At 42.8% G+C, this 18916-nt stretch overlaps 1 protein-coding gene across 1 annotated transcript in view; it reads left to right on the plus strand.

The window, feature by feature from the left end:
* The window catches only part of SPATA6L (spermatogenesis associated 6 like), a 32550-nt gene extending 32085 nt beyond the window's left edge, over window positions 1-465 (plus strand). Inside the window, exon 12 of the mRNA XM_065406983.1 lies at window positions 367-465. Within this exon, the coding sequence (XP_065263055.1) occupies window positions 367-465 (99 nt within the window). The remainder of the gene's footprint in view (window positions 1-366) is intronic.
* The last annotated feature ends 18451 nt before the right edge of the window (window positions 466-18916 follow it).

Below are 18916 nucleotides of genomic sequence, written 5' to 3' on the forward strand. Positions count from 1 at the left end.
CTACAGCTCTTTTCTGCTCATAAAACTTTTGTAGTCGTTTTGTCTCTGCTCTTCCCATTATTTTCAGTTTATGCCTTGTATCAACCAGGAACTGTTCTTGTTGTGTGATTTCAAAAACTTCTAGATGGAGGCATAGTTTCAGTGAGTTTACTGAAGCTGGTGTTACTTGCTGCTATCTCACTGACATGATTCCAGCCAACAACGCTGGGAAATATAGAGCACAATCTCCTAGATTTATTGCCCCGAACTTATAGTAATACGTTGTTTTAACTCCTCTGGAAACAGCTGATAGGTTTGCTTTTGGCTAAGTACATTAACAGTGCTTATGAAGATGAACAATGAAATTAATCAGACAGACTTTTTCAGGGAGCCACTGATTCTGAAATTGATGATGTCCTTGAAAGAAGGTCCATCTCTTTGAGGAGTTCCCCTCAGGATGACTCACTGGAGCAAAGATATTACTAAGTAGTTGTCATCAGAAAGGTTAGTGCTTAAATGCTTCTCTTCACTTTTAGATTTACTGGAATTATTTCGGATCCAGGAAGTTTATAAATTTCTAGTATTGCTGCAGGAAAATATGTTGTAAAAGTATGCTAAGCAGCCCTATTTCCTGACTATACAACTGCAATTTACTTGTAATTGCCAAAATAAGCTATATTTTTTGTGCTCTTTAACTCCCAGTCACTTTAAGAGCCATTATACTCAAAAAAGTGACTCTAAAAGTGGCATCATGGATTTCCTTGTTTGTCATCTCTCTAGGATATCATTTCATTAGTTTACATGAAAAACATTTCTCTCTCTCTCTTTCTTTTTGTTTACCAATTGCCAATGCTGCAAACATCATAGTGGGATCTGAAAGTCATGCTAGGTTCTTTCTGGTTAGTACATCAGCACTGGCAGCAAAGATTCTGTAGCTGGAACTTTGTTTAACAGTTCTCATTAGGTTTTTCAAAGGGGTCTAGGCAAGTTAAGGTGCCCAACTTCCATTGAATTTCAGAGGGATTTGGGTGCCTAACAATCTTAGGCTCTTTTGCAAATCTCAGCCACTGTTATAAGAGAGAACAGAATCCAGCTCAGTCTTCCTCAGATGTGTTACCTCTACATTATTAGCAGGAGTAAAAAACTGGTCAACTATTAAAATTAGGAAAAATTACTGAGGTCTCTAGTGTATGGTGACATGGCTCAAGATACATACAGGGAGCAGATTTGCTGAGTAAGAAGATGGCATTTTTACACAGCCCCTTTTCTGACCATAACCACACTTTAATATGTTTCTATTTCTCAAACATTTTTCTTCACTGGAGACCTAATTTTTGATCCATTGACTCTGTGTGAAACAGTAGTCTGTGGTTTCATTTCTCAGCCAGCAAACGAAGGGCCAGATTCTATCATGCTTACATTGAGTGAAATCCCATTTAAGTCCAGGGGAACTTTGCCCAATTAAGGATTTCAGAATTTGGCCCAAAGTGATTTAATTCATTTGGATTTTAAAGGACAAATCCTGTGAGTAAACACACCTGTCAGCATATCCCTAAAGAGTATGTTAAATATTTTCTTTTCCATCACACGCTTGCTTTTTTTTTTTTTAACCAAATGTCACTCATTTTGATGGGATATTAACATTTTTTATTAATGGAAAACTGGGCAAAATTCTGCTCTCAGTTAATCATGCACAAATTCAACCCTGCTAACTTTAGTTGAGTGGCACACATATAATTGAGGGCTTACCTACAAGGGGGACAAGCCTGGAGCAGCTACTGCAGAAAAGCTATTGCAGGAAGTATTCATTTAGACAAGCCCTTAGGGAGCACCTTTCTCCACCTTCCTCTGCAGCTGAGGATGCAATACAACAAAACAGATAGTTCCAACCTTTGGATAACAAAATTGGTCCAATAAAAGATATTACCTCACCCTCCTTGTTTTACTTAACTAGGTTTTGGATAATCAGGGTTTTATTGTAATTCAAACGGGAATTTGATTGGGACACCAGGATTAACAACAATCACATTCTTGCAAAAGGAGCCAGAGTATCTTTGATGACCACCCTGCAGCCAGGACCCATCTTTCATGTCTCATTTGAAAGGTGTCCTCTCCCATAGCACAGTGTCCCCAACACTATACAAGGACATCTGGTCAGTAAGGCCTCAAAAAGAAGTGCACCACTTTTCACCGGCACTACTTCCTGCTGCAATAAGGGCATTGCTGGGGGTTTCTCGTCCAAATATTGAGAAGGTCTCACTCTTAGCTTATGACATCAGATAAGATCACCTAACGTGGTAGAATTGCAGACAGCAGCCCCTGTAGTTCTTTCTCCTTTGCTATACCTGGCATCCGCGTGAGCAGCCACCAGTGCTGGCAAGATTAGGGTGAACATAAAGGATGGCAAGAAAGGTGGAAATTCCCTACTTGCTTAATTTGCACTGATTTAGCCTATGTGATTATTTATAGAGGAACATGGGTTCTAGTCGTGCAGCTGCTCCTCAGACTAGCACTACGTTCTCTTCAAGGTGTGCAGTGACTTTAAGAAAAGTTATGTAGATCCTGTTCTGTACGGCTGCTGTCACAACTGATGACACTCTTGAACCGGATGCTGCTTATAACTGTCTCTGAAATGCCAAGTGTAATTTAAAATGTAATTTTCACAGATGACAATTACTGGTTTTCTTATTGCCTGAACTGAGAGGCTAAAGGCTGAATCGGCATGGAAACTGAACAGCTCTCTTACAATCTACAAGTGTTCCCTCTAGGTCAAATTTGAGTCATATGGGGGAGCTTTGTGGTGACGCTTGCACTGCTACTGATTATGCTGTATCTGGTTTATGGATTAACGAACTACTGCAGTCTCCACCCTAACCAAATTCTCCTATAGCTTATTTAAATCCATCTAATTTTTAACAGGAATCCATCTCCGAGGCTGTACGTGGCTAGAGGTGCTTCTCTCAGTGAGAAGTTTCACAGAGCACTGATAGTGCAAGTAACAGCTTCTGCTTGAGAAATGTAAAGTTGCACTAAAGACTTATTTTGGCTGGTAGAATTACAAGTTCTGACTTAAAATCGAAGAGCTGAGGGAGCTCTTAGGCACTTGAAATATCGACTGATTGCAATAGGCCTCCTGAACGTCTGGTTTAACAACAGCAAATATTCTGTAAACTGTCTTTATGTTTACGTATATACTGGTTATATAGTGAGTACTTAGGTGGTAAATTTCATGTACTTAATTGCATTGTAATTACATTTTACAACAGAAAATCCTCGTGACAGGTCTGGTGGTAATTACTATAGGCCAGATCGATCATTTCCATGGAAGATTCGTGGGAGCCAAAGAGACTGGGAGGTTTCCCCAGATCATTTTGGGGGAGATAGGATGGGCACAGTGTGTGCAGAGGGTTCAGCCCCAGAACTCCTAAGAGTTGATCCATAGGAAGCCAGGATGGTCTATTCATAGACCCTGTGCCCCCACACTGACTCCAGGGCCCTGGGTGCCCTAGCAAGCTCCTTGGCAGTACAGCTGTAATGGAGGCTCTTTAACAGGGTTTCCTTCCCAGGCCACTCCCTCTTGAACATCCCTTCCAGGGATTTGGGGGTCAATGGCACAAAAGCAAGCTACAGAAAAAGTAATAAAGCCTTGGGCTCTCTTACCTTTTCAATTGACTCTGTGCAGTTTTGAAGGGGATAATGTGCATAGCACCCTGTCCCATCTGCCCTTCTCCATATGTGGCTTACTGCAGAAACAGAGAATTGGGGCGGTGCCACAGAATGACTGAATCCCCTTCTTCGGAAGCAAGGTAAGATCTGCACAAAAGGATAATAATCCTGGTCCAAATCCTGCATGCAAGTCACATTAGATTGGGTGGGAGTTTTGCCCAAGTTAGGAGTGCAGGATTAGGCTCTCTTTGTTTATCCTTTAGGTATGGGAAACATTGTTAACTGGAGGTGAATTAGTAAGTACATTAAGAGGACTTAATTTTGTGTCCTGTAACTTAAAATAGTTTTTCAAAATCGTATTTCTCTGAGATTACAATTTACAATTACCTAAAAAACTACTTGCCTGGAAAACAGACTTCAGAAATGATTTTTTTAAACAAAAATTCTTGGAGCTATTTTGTAATATGCACTCTAACTCCTTTAGCAGAGACAACTCAACGACTGCTGGACTCCAATTTGAAGAGTTGAGACGAACATCTCCATCTCAGAGTTGATCGGGGTTCATTTTCTGTGTGGCGTTATGTCTAATCTCTTTCTTAAAGTGAGACTCTACTGTGCTGGATAAGGACAGCTGATTAAATGATTGCAGTGTGTGGCTCAGATATCATTTTCATAAGAGTGTACATATATTAGCTCATTAGGGCCTAAAAATAATAATAATGGTGCTGCAGATCTTTGGGCTTTGGTTGTTGGCAGAATTTTCTGCAAGTATCACATTTGGAATTACCTTACCTGTGACTGTTCCAGCATTAGAACGGACTATCTAGAATGAGTTGCTTTTTTCAGAAGTCAGTTCTCTTCTCAATATATGCACATCATTCTCGTTGGTGCACTTGTATAGAGAGGAAACAAGACCCTTTGAATACTGAATTACTGTATGACATACATTTTTTCAGACAACCAGTTAAAATGAACCTGTGGTAAATGTGTATCCTTTCTTGAAACATTTCTTTTAATAAAATATTTCAAATAATTGCATTATATAAAATAATTTTATTTAAACTGAATTTGTAATAAAATTATGAAGATAGCATCTAGAACCTTTTTCTGCATGTTTAACTGTAGGCTTGTCTGGTGAAGCACCATATATGGTGTTATGCTAAGTTATTATTCATAATAATACAAGAGAATTATTGTCAGAGGCTTGCCAAGTACAAAAAACCCACAGAGGGTACAGAGAAATCAGAGAAAGTCATAGATGCAAACATTGGAAAGGAATTATAAGAGATCTTTGGAGGGAAACTAGAGGTTCTGCTATAGCCCCACTAAAATGCATTGGAGAGAGTGAGAATGAAAACAGTGGCATCATCCCTTCCAATGCCTTGATCCTACCAAGATCTATGCATATGGTTAGCTTTATGCGGTGAATGGGATTGCTCACAGTTCATAAAGCTAAGCACATGCTCTTTCTTTGCAGGATGAGAGCCTAACTAAAGACTGTGAGTCCAAATGTCCTCATAGACTCATAGACTTTAAGGGAAGGGACCATCATGATCATCTAGTCTGACCTCCAGCTAACCCCAGTGGTTTGAGCATTGGCCTGCTAAACCTAGGGTTTTGAGTTCAATCCTTGAGGGGGCCATTTAGGGATCTGGGGCAAAAATCTGTCTGGGGATTGGTCCTGCTTTGAGCAGGGGGTTGGACTAGATGACCTCCTGAGATCCCTTCCAATCCTGATATTCTATGATTCTATACTCATGCAGGTGGTTGGTTGTTGGCATCCTTTCATCTGCGAGAGACGGTGGGAATTGCAGCCTATGATGTAGATGGTTTGCAATGTCTCGTGACTGAATAGTCCAATCGTAATTTGCATGATCTTTGGCAGTTATTGCAAATGTACGTATCTTGGTTGGGAGCTCCTTGCTTCCTACTGGCTCTTTTCTCTTCAAGCTGTAGGAGCCAGCTCCTGTCATGGACTTTGATACCCTGATGGAGACGATGGCGCCACTTGTTACGATCACTTGCCAAGATTTCCCATTGGTCAGGATCAATTCCAAATTCCTTCATATCTCGCTTGCATGTGTCTTTATAGCGAAGCTTGGGACGTCCTGTTATTCTTGTTCCCTCTGATAGCTCCCCGTATAGCATGTCCTTGGGTATACGTCTGTCTTCCAACCTACTCAGATGGCCCAGGCAGCGCAGTTGTCTTTGCTTGAGCAGGGCTGTCCACACTTGGTAAATTTGCCCTTTGAAGAACCTCTGTGTTGGTGACTTTATCCTGCCATTTGGTGTTGAGTATGTGGCATAAACAACGTAGGTGGAAACTGTTTAACCTTTTCTCCTGATGAGCATAAGTTGTCCATGTTTCCCCACTATACATGAGGGTGCTGAGGACGCAAGCTTGGTACACGAGCATTTTGGTCTTAATGGTAAGCTTTGAGTTGTTCCTTGCTCTTTTAGTTAGTTTGCTAAAAGTGATGGCAGACTTTCCAATGTGAACATTTAGTAGCCTGCATTTCATGCAGATAGCCTCATTGAATTCAGCGAGTCTGGTTATTCTATACCTGTACATAGGATCCATAGGCTGTAAGCTCAGTTTTGTATAGGAAGGAGAGAATGAACTGAGCCCAGTCGGGAGTCTGTTCTATAACAAAATCCATGTTATGCAATATTCCATTAGAAGAACACCCCATTTCAGATAATAATTGAACCTTATCAAGAAGCCCACTTTTGTTGGTGAGATCTGGCCTTTTCAGAGTCTTAATATGAACTGCCTTGTCTTGTCTCTGGAAACCAGCTCTATTGCCCTCGACTGATGGCTCCCTTTGGCTTCAGTCTATCAGCCCCATGGGTTTGTGTGAGAGTTTTAAACCACAGACTGACAAAGGGATGGTAAAGGGCAAATGACACCATCCAGACATGAGAACAGAATAAATAAATACAGAAAAAGACCATTTTCAGTTTCCCATTCATCTGAATGGGAGTCTGCAATACTGTACTACACCTGCCACTGTGGGAAGCTGTGGGAGGGAAGACGTAAATCAGCAGCACTCCCAAGGGGATCCCCACATGTGAGAGCACTGCTGCCTTCTTCTAAGGTCCAAGGCCAGACTGCTAGGACAGTAGTTTCCCAAGGAAAGTAAGTAAATGCTTGAGTTTTCCTGCAAGACAGTGGGTAGGAGAATGGAAGGAATAGCTCTGTAGTGTGCATCCTTCCTTTAGGCATCCATATTAGACTTTATTATAATTAGGATAAGTGACTGAGTTAACTCTTCATTATCTGTTCCCTGTGGGCTACTTCTTGCTCAGGGCTGGATTGTTGCATCATAGGACTGCTCATGTGAGTAAGGCATAGGCGCCAACTTCTTCTGGCTCTGGTGGGTGCTCACCCCCCTCACCCCCAGCTCCACCCCTGCTCCACCCCCATTCCAACCCCTTCCCCAAAGTCCCCACCCCAACTCCGCCCCCTCCCTGCCCCTATTGGACTCCTTCCTCAAATCCCCGCCCCAGCCCCGCCTCTTCTCCGCCTCCTCCCCTGAGTGCACCGCATTCCCGCTCTTCCCCCCTCCCTCCCCCAGCTTGTTATGCCGTGAAACAGCTGTTTTACGGCAGCAAGCGCTGGGAGGAGAAGTGGGGACGGCGCGCTCACGGGAGGAGGCAGAGGTGAGCTGAGGCGGAGGTGAGCTGGGGCGGGGAGCTGCCGGTGGGTGCAGAGCATCCACCAATTTTTCCCCGTGGGTGCTCCAGCCCCGGAGCACCCACGGAGTCGGCGCCTATGGAGTAAGGGTTAGCAGGATCACACTCACAGTCATGCTTGTCCAATCCTCAGGAGTACAATGGGAATAGTAAAGTAGGGAAAAACAAAAACTATTTTTAAAGCCTTTAAGATTCTCACTGGAGGCATTTTATAGACTGCTGAGGTAGAGGAGTGTTAAGGATCACATAATTTGCAGATTTCAACATTCACTTTGTTTAGGCTGTTCAGCTGCTGTGAGGTATTCATACAAACCGCACGTTGCTGACTTCTCTTTGGTTTTGAAGGCTTTTTCTTTGCAATCCATGAAATGCTTTTCAGAAATAGAAAAGCCATTCATGAATTAATCAGGAGCTAATGAAAAGTCAGGGTAATGATCTCATATCTATAGAAATGAGCTCAGTCCCATGTCAGCTGCTGGTAATAACCAACACACAGCTGTTTCCTTACCAGCACTCCCTTATTTGAAATGTGGAAGTTTTGCATATTATTTTTAGCAGTGAGATGCTAAGTCTGGTACTGGCAGAGGAAGGGACCAGAAGGTCTAATAAATCTTTTCCAACTGTGACCCCTGTAGGTTTGACCCTGCCCGGCCAAGACTAGAATTGATGTTGGTCCTGCAGCCCCCATCATTCCCACCCTCATTGTGCCTTGTCTCTCCCATATAATGTCTCACTTCGCACCTGCATTCTCCAGTAAGAATTCTATTACACCCCCTCACGACCAAATCAGCAAAGCCTGTTGTCTCTCTCTCAGCTACTGTAAGTGACATGAGGGACACCCAGCCCCAGGAACTGTGTAGTATTGCTGGCCATGGCTAGTCCAGAAACCGAGGGCCAGGTTAACATAGGATCTGCACACATGCAGACCCATGAGAAGGCCCCCTGCAGCAGAAAGTCGGCCTTGGGGGGGAGGAGGGGAGAGGGAGGTTGTGGAAAGCATGATGTACTCACAGTCTCCTCTCTGCTGAGGGCCATGCAGCCAGACAGCTAAGTCCCCAGAGTGATTGATGCTGGCCAGGGAAAGAATGTGCCCAAAGAAGTTTATGCAGCACATCTCCACTGCAGTTTCCACCTGCAGGGCTTGTATAATGTCTGGGTGGAGATTAAATCAGCCCTTCCCTGGAAGAACTCACTTCCGCTGAGTGCCCTTCTCCAGGTTGAATCCCCACTCTGGATTCCCTTCACCAACAGGAGTTAATTTAGCCTGAACCCAAGAGTCACAGAATCACAGCAAGCAAACCTGGAGAAAGACAGGTCATCCATTCCATCCTCCTGCCAGTGAAGGATTGCTCCTTCGGGATGTTTTCTATATTTTGGGGTGCTAGTAGTTCAGTCTTGTTTAAAATGGAGTTTGTCTTACTTTCTTTAAGACTATTCCCCGTATGGCAGCCTTATACCATCCTCAGTCTAATGGGTTTTCCAACTTTGCTGATGTTCTGAACATTGTAAAAATAATGACAGGTTTCAGAGTAGCAGCCGTGTTAGTCTGTATCCGCAAAAATAACAGAAGTACTTGTGGCACCTTAGAGACTAACAAATTTATTAGAGCATAAGCTTTCGTGGGTTGTAGCCCACGAAAGCTTATGCTCTAATAAATTTGTTAGTCTCTAAGGTGCCACAAGTACTTCTGTTATTGTAAAAATAAGTTTAACACAAGTACTGCAACAGAAACCAAATGTTGGCTTTAGTTTTCCTTCATTTGGGGCCAGCTATTTGAAATGGCCTCTGGATTTGTGTGCTGATGTTTTTATGCACTTACTTTTTGCCTTTTAATTCTCAGGTGGGCAAAATTCCATTGTGGATGCACAAATGTATTTGCAGATACAAAGCGGGTAGATTGGTGAGTTAGGTGCTGGGTTCTGAGTCCTTTCAATTCCTTTTGAAGTGAATGGAAATGAAGGGTGCTCAGCACCTCGTGGGCCTCAGCTACTCACTCTGTGCATGCAAACACTTTGTGCACCCTTGTTCAAAAAGTAAGCACCAAAATACAAGTGTGCAAATTTGAAGAATGGTTGAAACACCTTCAAGTATTTTGTCCTTAACATGCAATTTTACTCTAAAAAAAATTACTTCAAATTCGTTAGATTTACTGCTTGTGTATATTCATGATCATAGATGCTTACTTCAGTGGGAAAATATATATTTTTATTACTTTTCATTCTCTAAGTACTGTAGAGCCAGCACAATTATGAGTGAATGAGCTGGATTAGTTTCTGTCTCTCACATAATCAACAGGTTTATTAATGATATTCTAGCTGCAGGGCCAGATTCTGCCTTCCCTTTTTCCTGTGCAAACTCAGTGTCTTCAGTATGGTTGTATGTGTTTAATCAAAGGCAGAATTAGGTTGGCACAATCTGTGTTACACAGGATAATGTACAAGCCCTCTCCACCCCCCAAGCAAACAAAAAAACACCTCTTCCCAACAACAACAAAAACCCACCTAGCTTGTCTCTCAGATTCCAGGTGAAATCTTTTTGCCAGAAGCTGGGAATGAGCAACAGGGGATGGATCACTTGATGTTTACCTGTGGGCACCTGGCACTGGCCACTGTTGGAAGACAGGATACTGGGCTAGATGGACCTTTGGTCTGATCCAGTAGGGCCATTCTTATGTTCTTATGTTCTTCTGGTAAATTGAATGAGTGATCTGCATATTTTGAAACAATACAGATTAATGGTAAAAACAGCAGTGAGATGTTGCAGGTTTATTGTGTTTCAAAATGTACATCTTTAAGTCAGTAGTCAATTTAACTGACAGGAAACAGTTTCCTGACTGTTTTAGAACCTAAAGAGCTCTAAAATTAGTCTGTAAGATCCTTCCTGGCTCTGAAGTTAGTTCACGTAAGATTCATAAGCATATGTTTTACTTTTGTAAATGAAATATGACAGAATATTACAGCAAAATATTTTAAATCATAGTTTTATATTGTGATGGGCATCTGGTTCTGGGGTGTTGTTTCTTGTTCAGGTGTATTAATCTGGCAACAACTAATTTATTATTTGTTATGATGAAGTGTGCTTTGGATTCTCTCTAGTAAAAATGTATAAAGGATACAATAAATGTGGAAAGTTGGCGTTCTGATTCCGAGGGTAAAGTTTCTTTTCATGATATATCATAGCTAAGGGTGGAACTCAGGACACTGGGGACCAGTTTTGACATTGGTGCAAAACTCAAGAGCATGTACAAATCCCAGTAATCCATATTGATGTATATCCTGAGTGGAGGGTAAGCCCTTAGAGGTTATTGGTGGAGGTAATGCAGATTGATCTTGCAGAGTTGAGGCAGCATGCCCGGCCAAACATTGTCATTAAAAAGAGATTGCTGTGCCTCACTTGCACTGAGCACGTGCTGGGTGTAGTTAAGTGAGGGAAGGCAAAGATGGCTTATGCCTCCCCTGGTCCTGGAGCTGCTTTTATTTGACACTGTGTAGAGCAATTCCCTAGGGACCATTCCTCCATTTGGTGAGAGGCTGAGAACATCACTCTGTGGCCCTGCTCCCTTCCACCTGCAGCCAGGCACAACACCCCCAGCACCTCTCCTCTTCACACCCTGTGTGGCAGTGGGCAATGTGTGTACCAACAGGGGCTGGTGTAAGAACAACATAGCAAGCCCCCCCAGTCCCAGAGTCCCCAACACCAGGACAATCCTGGCTTTGCCTCGCCGACTGCACAGAGATCTTGGCAGAGCAGAGCATCTGGCCCATAAAATGGAAATTGGGGGTTTCAGACTCACCTTAGTGGTGGCAGGAAGGATGGAAACAAGTCATGGTTCTGCTCTATAATAAAAAGAATCGTGTGTTTTCATTTAAATATTCGTCACTGAATGAATTGAATCACGCTATAGTTCAGTTCAGGAAAGAATTGCCCCTTACAACGCATCCATGTTTTGCTAAGAAACTCTGTGCCTTGCATAGTTCTGGCCTGCAATAGATTTGTCCTGGTCTTCTTCGCCCCGAGGAAGGAGAATGGCTTTGAGCCTCTAACTTCATCCCCTCCATTACATTAGCTTTTGTGTGTGTGTGTATGTTTGGCTTTGTGACACTATTGACACAATATCCCAGTCTTCTCTGACCAGGTGTAAGTAAAGGGAAACCAAAACCATTCACCCATGAAATGACAAGTCAAAGGAAAGAAAAATAAAGAAACAAAAGCAGAGCTTTTGCAACTTCTTTTTCATCTCAATGGGACGCTGCACTACTACATTTCTGCCACCATGTGGAGCTGTATGAGGTTATAAATCAGTGACACTGGCATGGGGTCCTCTCACCTGATGCCAAAATGGCATCTCCCAACAGTGAGCAAGCACAGCTGGTGGTCTAGTGTGCTCCTGGATCCAGAGGAGAGCTAAACAGTAGGAAAGAAGTTTCTTCAGGTAAGCAAGTGCCCAAGTCTCACTCTGTAATGTTGTGGGCAGGGAGACTGGAAGACCCAGCTCTTCAGTGTGCTTTCTGTTTCCCTTATTGGGCTTCAGGGAAGAGATGTTACACCATTAGGATAATCTTTTGGGGTTACCCTTCAGTGACTTTCCCCCTCCTTGAGCTTTCTCTTCTTCAGGGGTGATGGCTTTGTCACCGTGGCTGCCTTTGTCAGACCATTGGACCCCTAATATGAACATTGCTTGTGGCTCATTAACTAGGGTGTGACTGCTTTATATACCCAGTATTAAAATGCACCACATATACTGAGATTTGCTACTGTAGATGTTGGCTATTTCATCTTAGCATGTTTCAAGAGTGTTCTAAAATAGCTGATTCACAGTCTAGTAGTGAAGGCTGAGAGCATATAAAACTGTGTAGATAAAACTGAGCTGTCAAGGTATGCTTCAGGCTAGTTTACAGCAGAGTGTAAATTTTGTTGCAAATTACTTGGATTCTCTACTACTGTATGTTAGAGGCCCCAGACCTAAGACAAGCTATGCACAGAAGCAATGTGATCCTTGTCTATATAAATACTTGCTAGAGTGATTGCTAGATAAATCTGAATAATTATGTGAAATTATTGGAATAAATTGTTCAAATGTTATTTGCCAGCTCTAGTACTTATTATACAGGGATAGGGTATTTGCATGTTAGTTGTATTAGGGCTATTAATTCATTCTTCTAAATGAGGGTAGGTGCCATAGCAGTGGTTTTTGTTCTACTGTAATTGAATATAGAGTAATCTGCAGGAACATCTGACTCTTGCTGTTATTACTATTTATTTAGAGTAATAACTAGGAACTCCAATCAAGAATCAGGCTCCATTGTGCTGGTGTGTGCGCCACAAGTATCACGGAAGACATTCCGTGCCCCAGAAAGCTCATAATCTAAATACCAGACAGGACAAACTGGATAGGGATGGGCTGGGAGGACTAGGGAACAGAAAAGCAAACAGTTCAGAAGAAAAAGAGAAGTCACAGTTTACCACTTGTCTGTGTGCACAGGATTTAGCCATAACTTTATTAAAAGACACTGTCAATCTGTTTCACTCCTTGTATTCACATTGCTTAAAACAAGGCAAATCCAAGCTGGTACCTTGTACATATTAAGAAATATGCATTATTAGTTTTCAGTTAATGCGTGGTTCCTTGGCATTGTTTGGCTTGAGTCGCTAAAGACTCAAAACAATTATTTTTTAAATGTTAGTTGGTCTGTGCTTTGATCTTACACTGGTATAACTCAGGAGTAATGGTGTCACACCTATGTAACAGCGATGGAGAGCAGAATCAGGCTCATGTTTTCAGTATTTAAACAGCTGCCTGAGATACTTCATAGGATTGCGTTCCTTTAAGTACAGTCAATTGGTGGCCTAAAAAAAAAAGACTGAGATGCCATTTAATTACAAAGTATAGTTCAGAATTATGGTACTGCTAGGACATTGTAAAGAGAGGGGCCAATCATTATTTTGCCCTGCTTGAGAAACTGTTGTTTTTCATTCCCTAAAGTTTTTTGATATGTCAGTTCACAACATCCCTGAAGTAATCTGCAGTCACTCATCACACTTTGGAAAAACTGGTGACAGCAAATGAAGATAATTAACTGAGTCTCCCAGACACTCACTTTTTCAGAGGGCTCTAGGCTCTTATTTCATCACTAATTCCCTTTGGGACAGGTGATATGCTGTTTCCATATTCCATGTGGAATTGAACTCCTGAGATAAGTCTCCACCTAATGAGAAGCAAAAAAAGTTTGGAATTTTGTCTCATCTCTCTTCTTAAAGCAGGCAAACTTCAAAGGCCATTCATTTCCATTTCATTGTTATCTTTCTCTCTCAGCCAGGAAAACTGTCTCCAAACTGTCATTTTCTGAGATTATTTACCACAGATCAGATTTATGTATCTCTTTGCATCCCAAGATGGATTGTTCCCATCTTGGTGCAGAGATGACCCTCTTATTTGGGTTAAAACTAAAACACCCTCTAAAGAGGGATGTCAGTGATTTGTAGTGGTGACATTCATCACCAAGGGAGATTTCTTCTCCCTGCGTTTCTCTTGCACACAGAATGGGTCTCCTTATAGTCAGAGGCTGGTTTTCAGACATTGCAAGTTATGGGGGAGTGAGTAAGGAGATGGAGCAGAGGACAGGAATTTATAACAGTTAATACAGATCACACAGGGAGGCTACTGACATGTTGCATGACAGGCATGTTGCATGTCAGTCAAATGTACTTAGGCACCAGAATTCACTGAGATTGTAGGGCTCCCTTTATATCACCACTGACATCCATCTGCTGACAGTGTCTCCTCTCAGGAATGAGACCAAAGCTCTGCCCGAGTCGCTGTTCATGAAGTTTGTTATTTTGGGGCAACCTGCATTCTTTTCCTGCTCCCAAGAGCAGAGATTCTTTCATTCCCAGGGATGTGCAGACAGCAGGTGTAGCCCCCAAATCAACTCCATTATAGTTGCATTGAAATGTGATACTGTACAAACAAAGAAAAACCAAACAAAAGCATTGAAACGATTTCAGCTAGGTAAGGGCATAAAAGCCAATGATAATATGGTCCAGAAAACATACATTCTGTCAGCTTCATAGATTCACAGTATTTAAGGCCAGAAGGGACCATTGTGATCATCTAATCTGACCTCCTGCATAGCACAGGCCATAGGACTTCTCTGAATCTCTAGTGTGATGTGGTAAATCCATGACATTGGTATTTTTACGCCGTATGTTACCTTGTCGACTCTGAAGCCTATTGGGTTTGCTTGTAGCTTATGCAGTATTAATACTCCCTTGTTTATTCTCAGTTGTTGGCCATCTAAATCAGTCAGTATGAGCAAGCATCTCTTTAGTCCCTTCTGTATGGATCTCTAAAAGAGCGGGGATGAAGCAACAGCTTTCTCTCTCTCCTGTTGTTGGGTGCCTCTGCTTTCAGTCATAAGAACAGTCATTACAAAATAATAGGGAAAACCTAGGGTTACTATATTTCAACAATCAAAAAAGAGGACACGGGGTGCCACCCTAGCCCTGCCCCCTCCCACTTCCTGCCCCCCTCAGAATCCCCCTACCCGTCCCCTGACTGCCCTCTCCTGAGACCCCCCCCACCCTAACTGCCCCCAGGACCCCACCCCCTATCTAACCCCCCCGTTCCCTGTCCCTTGCCTGCCCCAACCGCTCCCTACACCCCCTTCTCCTGACAGCCCCCCCAGAAGCCCTGACCAATCTAACTCCCCCTGTACCCTGTCCCTTGCCTGCCCCAACCGCTCTCTACACCCCCTTCTCCTGACAGCCCCCCCGAACCCCCAACCAATCTAACCCCCCCTGTTCCCTGTCCCTTGCCTGCCCCAACCGCTCTCTACACCCCCTTCTCCTGACAGCCCCCCCAGAACCCCCGACCAATCTAACTCCCCCTGTTCCCTGTCCCTTGCCTGCCCCAACCGCTCTCTACACCCCCTTCTCCTGACAGCCCCCCCCGAACCCCCGACCAATCTAACCCCCCCTGTTCCCTGTCCCTTGCCTGCCCCAACCGCTCCCTACACCCCCTTCTCCTGACAGCCCCCCCAGAACCCCCGACCAATCTAACTCCCCCTGTTCCCTGTCCCTTGCCTGCCCCAACCGCTCTCTACACCCCCTTCTCCTGACAGCCCCCCCCGAACCCCCGACCAATCTAACCCCCCCTGTTCCCTGTCCCTTGCCTGCCCCAACCGCTCTCTACACCCCCTTCTCCTGACAGCCCCCCCCCACCAGGCCGAGGGAGAGCTGCGAGCTCCACATGCAGCCAAACACTGTCGCGCTGCTCTGCGGGGGAGGAGGGAGCGGGGGAGGGGGAAGGACTCTGGCTGCTAGAGGCCCCAGTGGCTGCGAGCAGCTTTCAATCAGGCCCAGCCGTCCAATCAGCCGCGCTGCACTCTGCATGAGGGGAAGGGTGAAATCCCGGACATTTCTATTTTATTAGAAATCCCCCCCGGACGGCCATTTAAAGCTGAAAAAGCCGGACATGTCCAGGGAAACCCGGACGGATGGTAACCCTAGGAAAACCTATTATTATTTCCTAAATAAACCTTGCAGGCTCTAGCTAAGACTTGACTACTTCACTGGTGTCATAGGACTTCATTTGGGGAAGAGGGGGAAGCTATCTTCAGTGGTAGAATCCGATTAACTTTGGTTTTGGCTTTTTGGTGCTTTCTGCAAAGATAAAATAAGATGACCTTGGAATATCCTAATGTTTTCTCTCAAAGGAATCAGAATTTTTACTTCATGTTTGATCAGTTTGAAGAAGATCAAAGTAATCTTCTTTAAAAATTGCTGCTTTAAATGTTTGTCCATGATCAGCACCTTGTAGGAAGTGATTTATAGAAATGAAAAGCAATGGCAGAACTCTTTATTTCCACTTCGATACTCCACGGTGCACAGCCACAGGGCTGTAGTTTTCAATTCATTTTGATCAATAGTGTCACTTAACCTTGGAAGGAGTAAAATCCCACATAGCAGGAGAAGGACGCAGCTTCTTCTTTCCACTCCCATATTTCTTGAATAAGTCTACCACAGAATTCCAAATATTTTTCTCCTGTCTGTCAATTAAGAATCTTTAACACGAAAATTCCATTTGGATGCAATATCTGGAAGAGGAAAGGGCTGGAACAGTTTATAGGGTGCAGTGATACAGATTAGAACTATTGTAAAGAACTCTCATCTCTCTGCAAAAAGGGTGTAGAAACAGATGCTGATATGCAGTCTGAAATAATAGGAACTCTAAGGGTTAAAGACAATAACAGAAAAGGTGGAAATGGCAGAGGTGCTTCATGACTTCTTTGTTTCAGTTTTCACCAAGAAGGTTGGTGGCGATTGGACATCTAACATAGTGAATGCCAGTGAAAATGAGGTAGGATCAGAAAGATAGGGAAAGAACAAGTCAAAAATTACTTAGACAAGTTAGATGTCTTCAAGTCACCAGGACCTGATGAAATGCATCCTAGAATACTCAAGGAGGAGATATCTGAGCCATTAGCGATTATCTTTGAAAAGTCATGGAAGACGGGAGACATTCCAGAAGACTGGAAAAGGGTAAATATAGTGCCCATCTATAAAAAGGGAAATAAGGATGACCCGGGGAATTACAGACCTGTCAGCTTAACTTCTGTACCCGGAAAGATAATGGAGCAAATAATTAAGAAATCAATTTGCAATCACCTAGAAGATAATGAGGTGATAAGTAACAGTCAGCATGGATTTGTCATGAACAGATTGTGTCAAACCAACCTGATAGCTTTCTTTGACAGGGTAACAAGCCTTGTGGATGGGGATGGGGGTGGGAAAAAACCGTAGATGTGGTATATCTTGACTTTAGTAAAGCTTTTGATACTGTCTCGCATGACCTCCTCATAAACAAACTAGGGAAATACAACCTAGATGGAGCTACTATAAGGTGGGTGCATAGCTGGTTGGAAAATCATTCCCAGAGAGTAGTTATCAGTGGTTCACAGTCATTCTGGAACGGCATAACGAGTGGGGTCCTGCATGGATCGGTTCTGGGTCCAGTTCTGTTCAATATCTTCTTCAATGATTTAGATAATGGCATAGAGAGTACACTTATAAAGTTTGCAGACAATACCAAGATCAGAGGGGTTGCAAATACTTTGGAGGATAGGATTAAAATTCAAAATGATCTGGAGAAACTGGAGAAATGGTCTGAAGTAAATAGGATGAAATTCAATAAGGACAAATGCAAAATACTCCACTTAGGAAGGAACAAACAGTTGTACACATACAAAATGGGAAATGACTGCCTAGGAAGGAGTACTGAGGAAAGGGATCTGGGGGTCATAGTGGATCACAAGCTAAATGAGAGTCAACAGTGTAACACTGTTGAAAAAAAAGCAAACATTCTGGGATGTATTAGCAGGAGTATTGTAAGCAAGACACGAGAAGTAATTCTCCCGCTGTACTCCACGCTGATTAGGCTTCAACTGGAGTATTGTGTCCAGTTCTGGGTGCCACATTTCAGGAAAGATGTGGACAAATTGGAGAGAGTCCAGAAAAGAGCAACAAAAATGATTAAAGGTTTAGAAAACATGACCTATGAGGGAAGATTGAAAAAATTGGGTTTGTTTAGCCTGGAGAAGAGAAGACCGAGAGGGGTCATGATAACAGTTTTCAAGTACATAAAAGGTTATTACAAGGAGGAGGGAGAACATTTTTCTTCTTAACCTCTGAGGATAGGACAAGAAGCAATGGGCTTAAATTGTAACAAGGGCGGTTTAGGTTGGACATTAGGAAAAACTTCCTAACTGTCAAAGTGGTTAAGTACTGGAATAAATTGTCTAGGGAGGTTGTGGAATCTCCATCATTGGGGATTTTTAAGAGCAGGTTGGACAAACAGCTGTCAGGGATGGTCTAGATAATACTTAGTCCTGCCTTGAGTGCAGGGGACTGGACTAGATGACCTCTCGAGGTCCCTTCCAGTTCTATGATTCTATGGCCCTTTGTTTGCCCCCTCCCCACTTTTTAAAAAGTAAACTATGACTAAGGCTCTAAGTAAATCTGTAATTTGTTTTATAATTAGTTCTCAAGGATGAATTATAGCAGCAACATTATTAAATTTGGAGAGCAAAGCTATTTCCTCCACCTGCTGCAAGAAAGATTAAATATTTCATATATACATAACGTTCACTGTATTAGGTTCATGTTGTTTTATTGCTGCCTCATTTTTCCTTGAACATCATAACTAACAGTGCAAATGAACTCTTAGTTCCTTAGAAATGGCACAAAATATTGTGTACAAAACTAGTGCCTTCAAATCAAGAATGGAAACTAGTCATGTATGATAAAGTGAGATTTATAGTGTATTACGGTAAATGTTTACACTGCATAATTTTTCCAGTAACTACTGTAGAGTTTTCCACACTTTGTCATTCTCACAATGTAGCTAAACAAGTTTATAAATCTGTATTGAATTTCCCACCTCCACAAGCACACGTTTTAAGAAGCAAACAGGTCAATAGACATCACTAGTATTGTTGAACTACTCTTACTACATAATGTCATGTTACAGAACTCTTAGTCTGTAACTTCTTGTCATATCAAGCCTTACACTGTCTTA

Source organism: Emys orbicularis, chromosome 6, assembly GCF_028017835.1.
Source record: "Emys orbicularis isolate rEmyOrb1 chromosome 6, rEmyOrb1.hap1, whole genome shotgun sequence".
NCBI classification, from domain to species: domain Eukaryota; kingdom Metazoa; phylum Chordata; order Testudines; family Emydidae; genus Emys; species Emys orbicularis.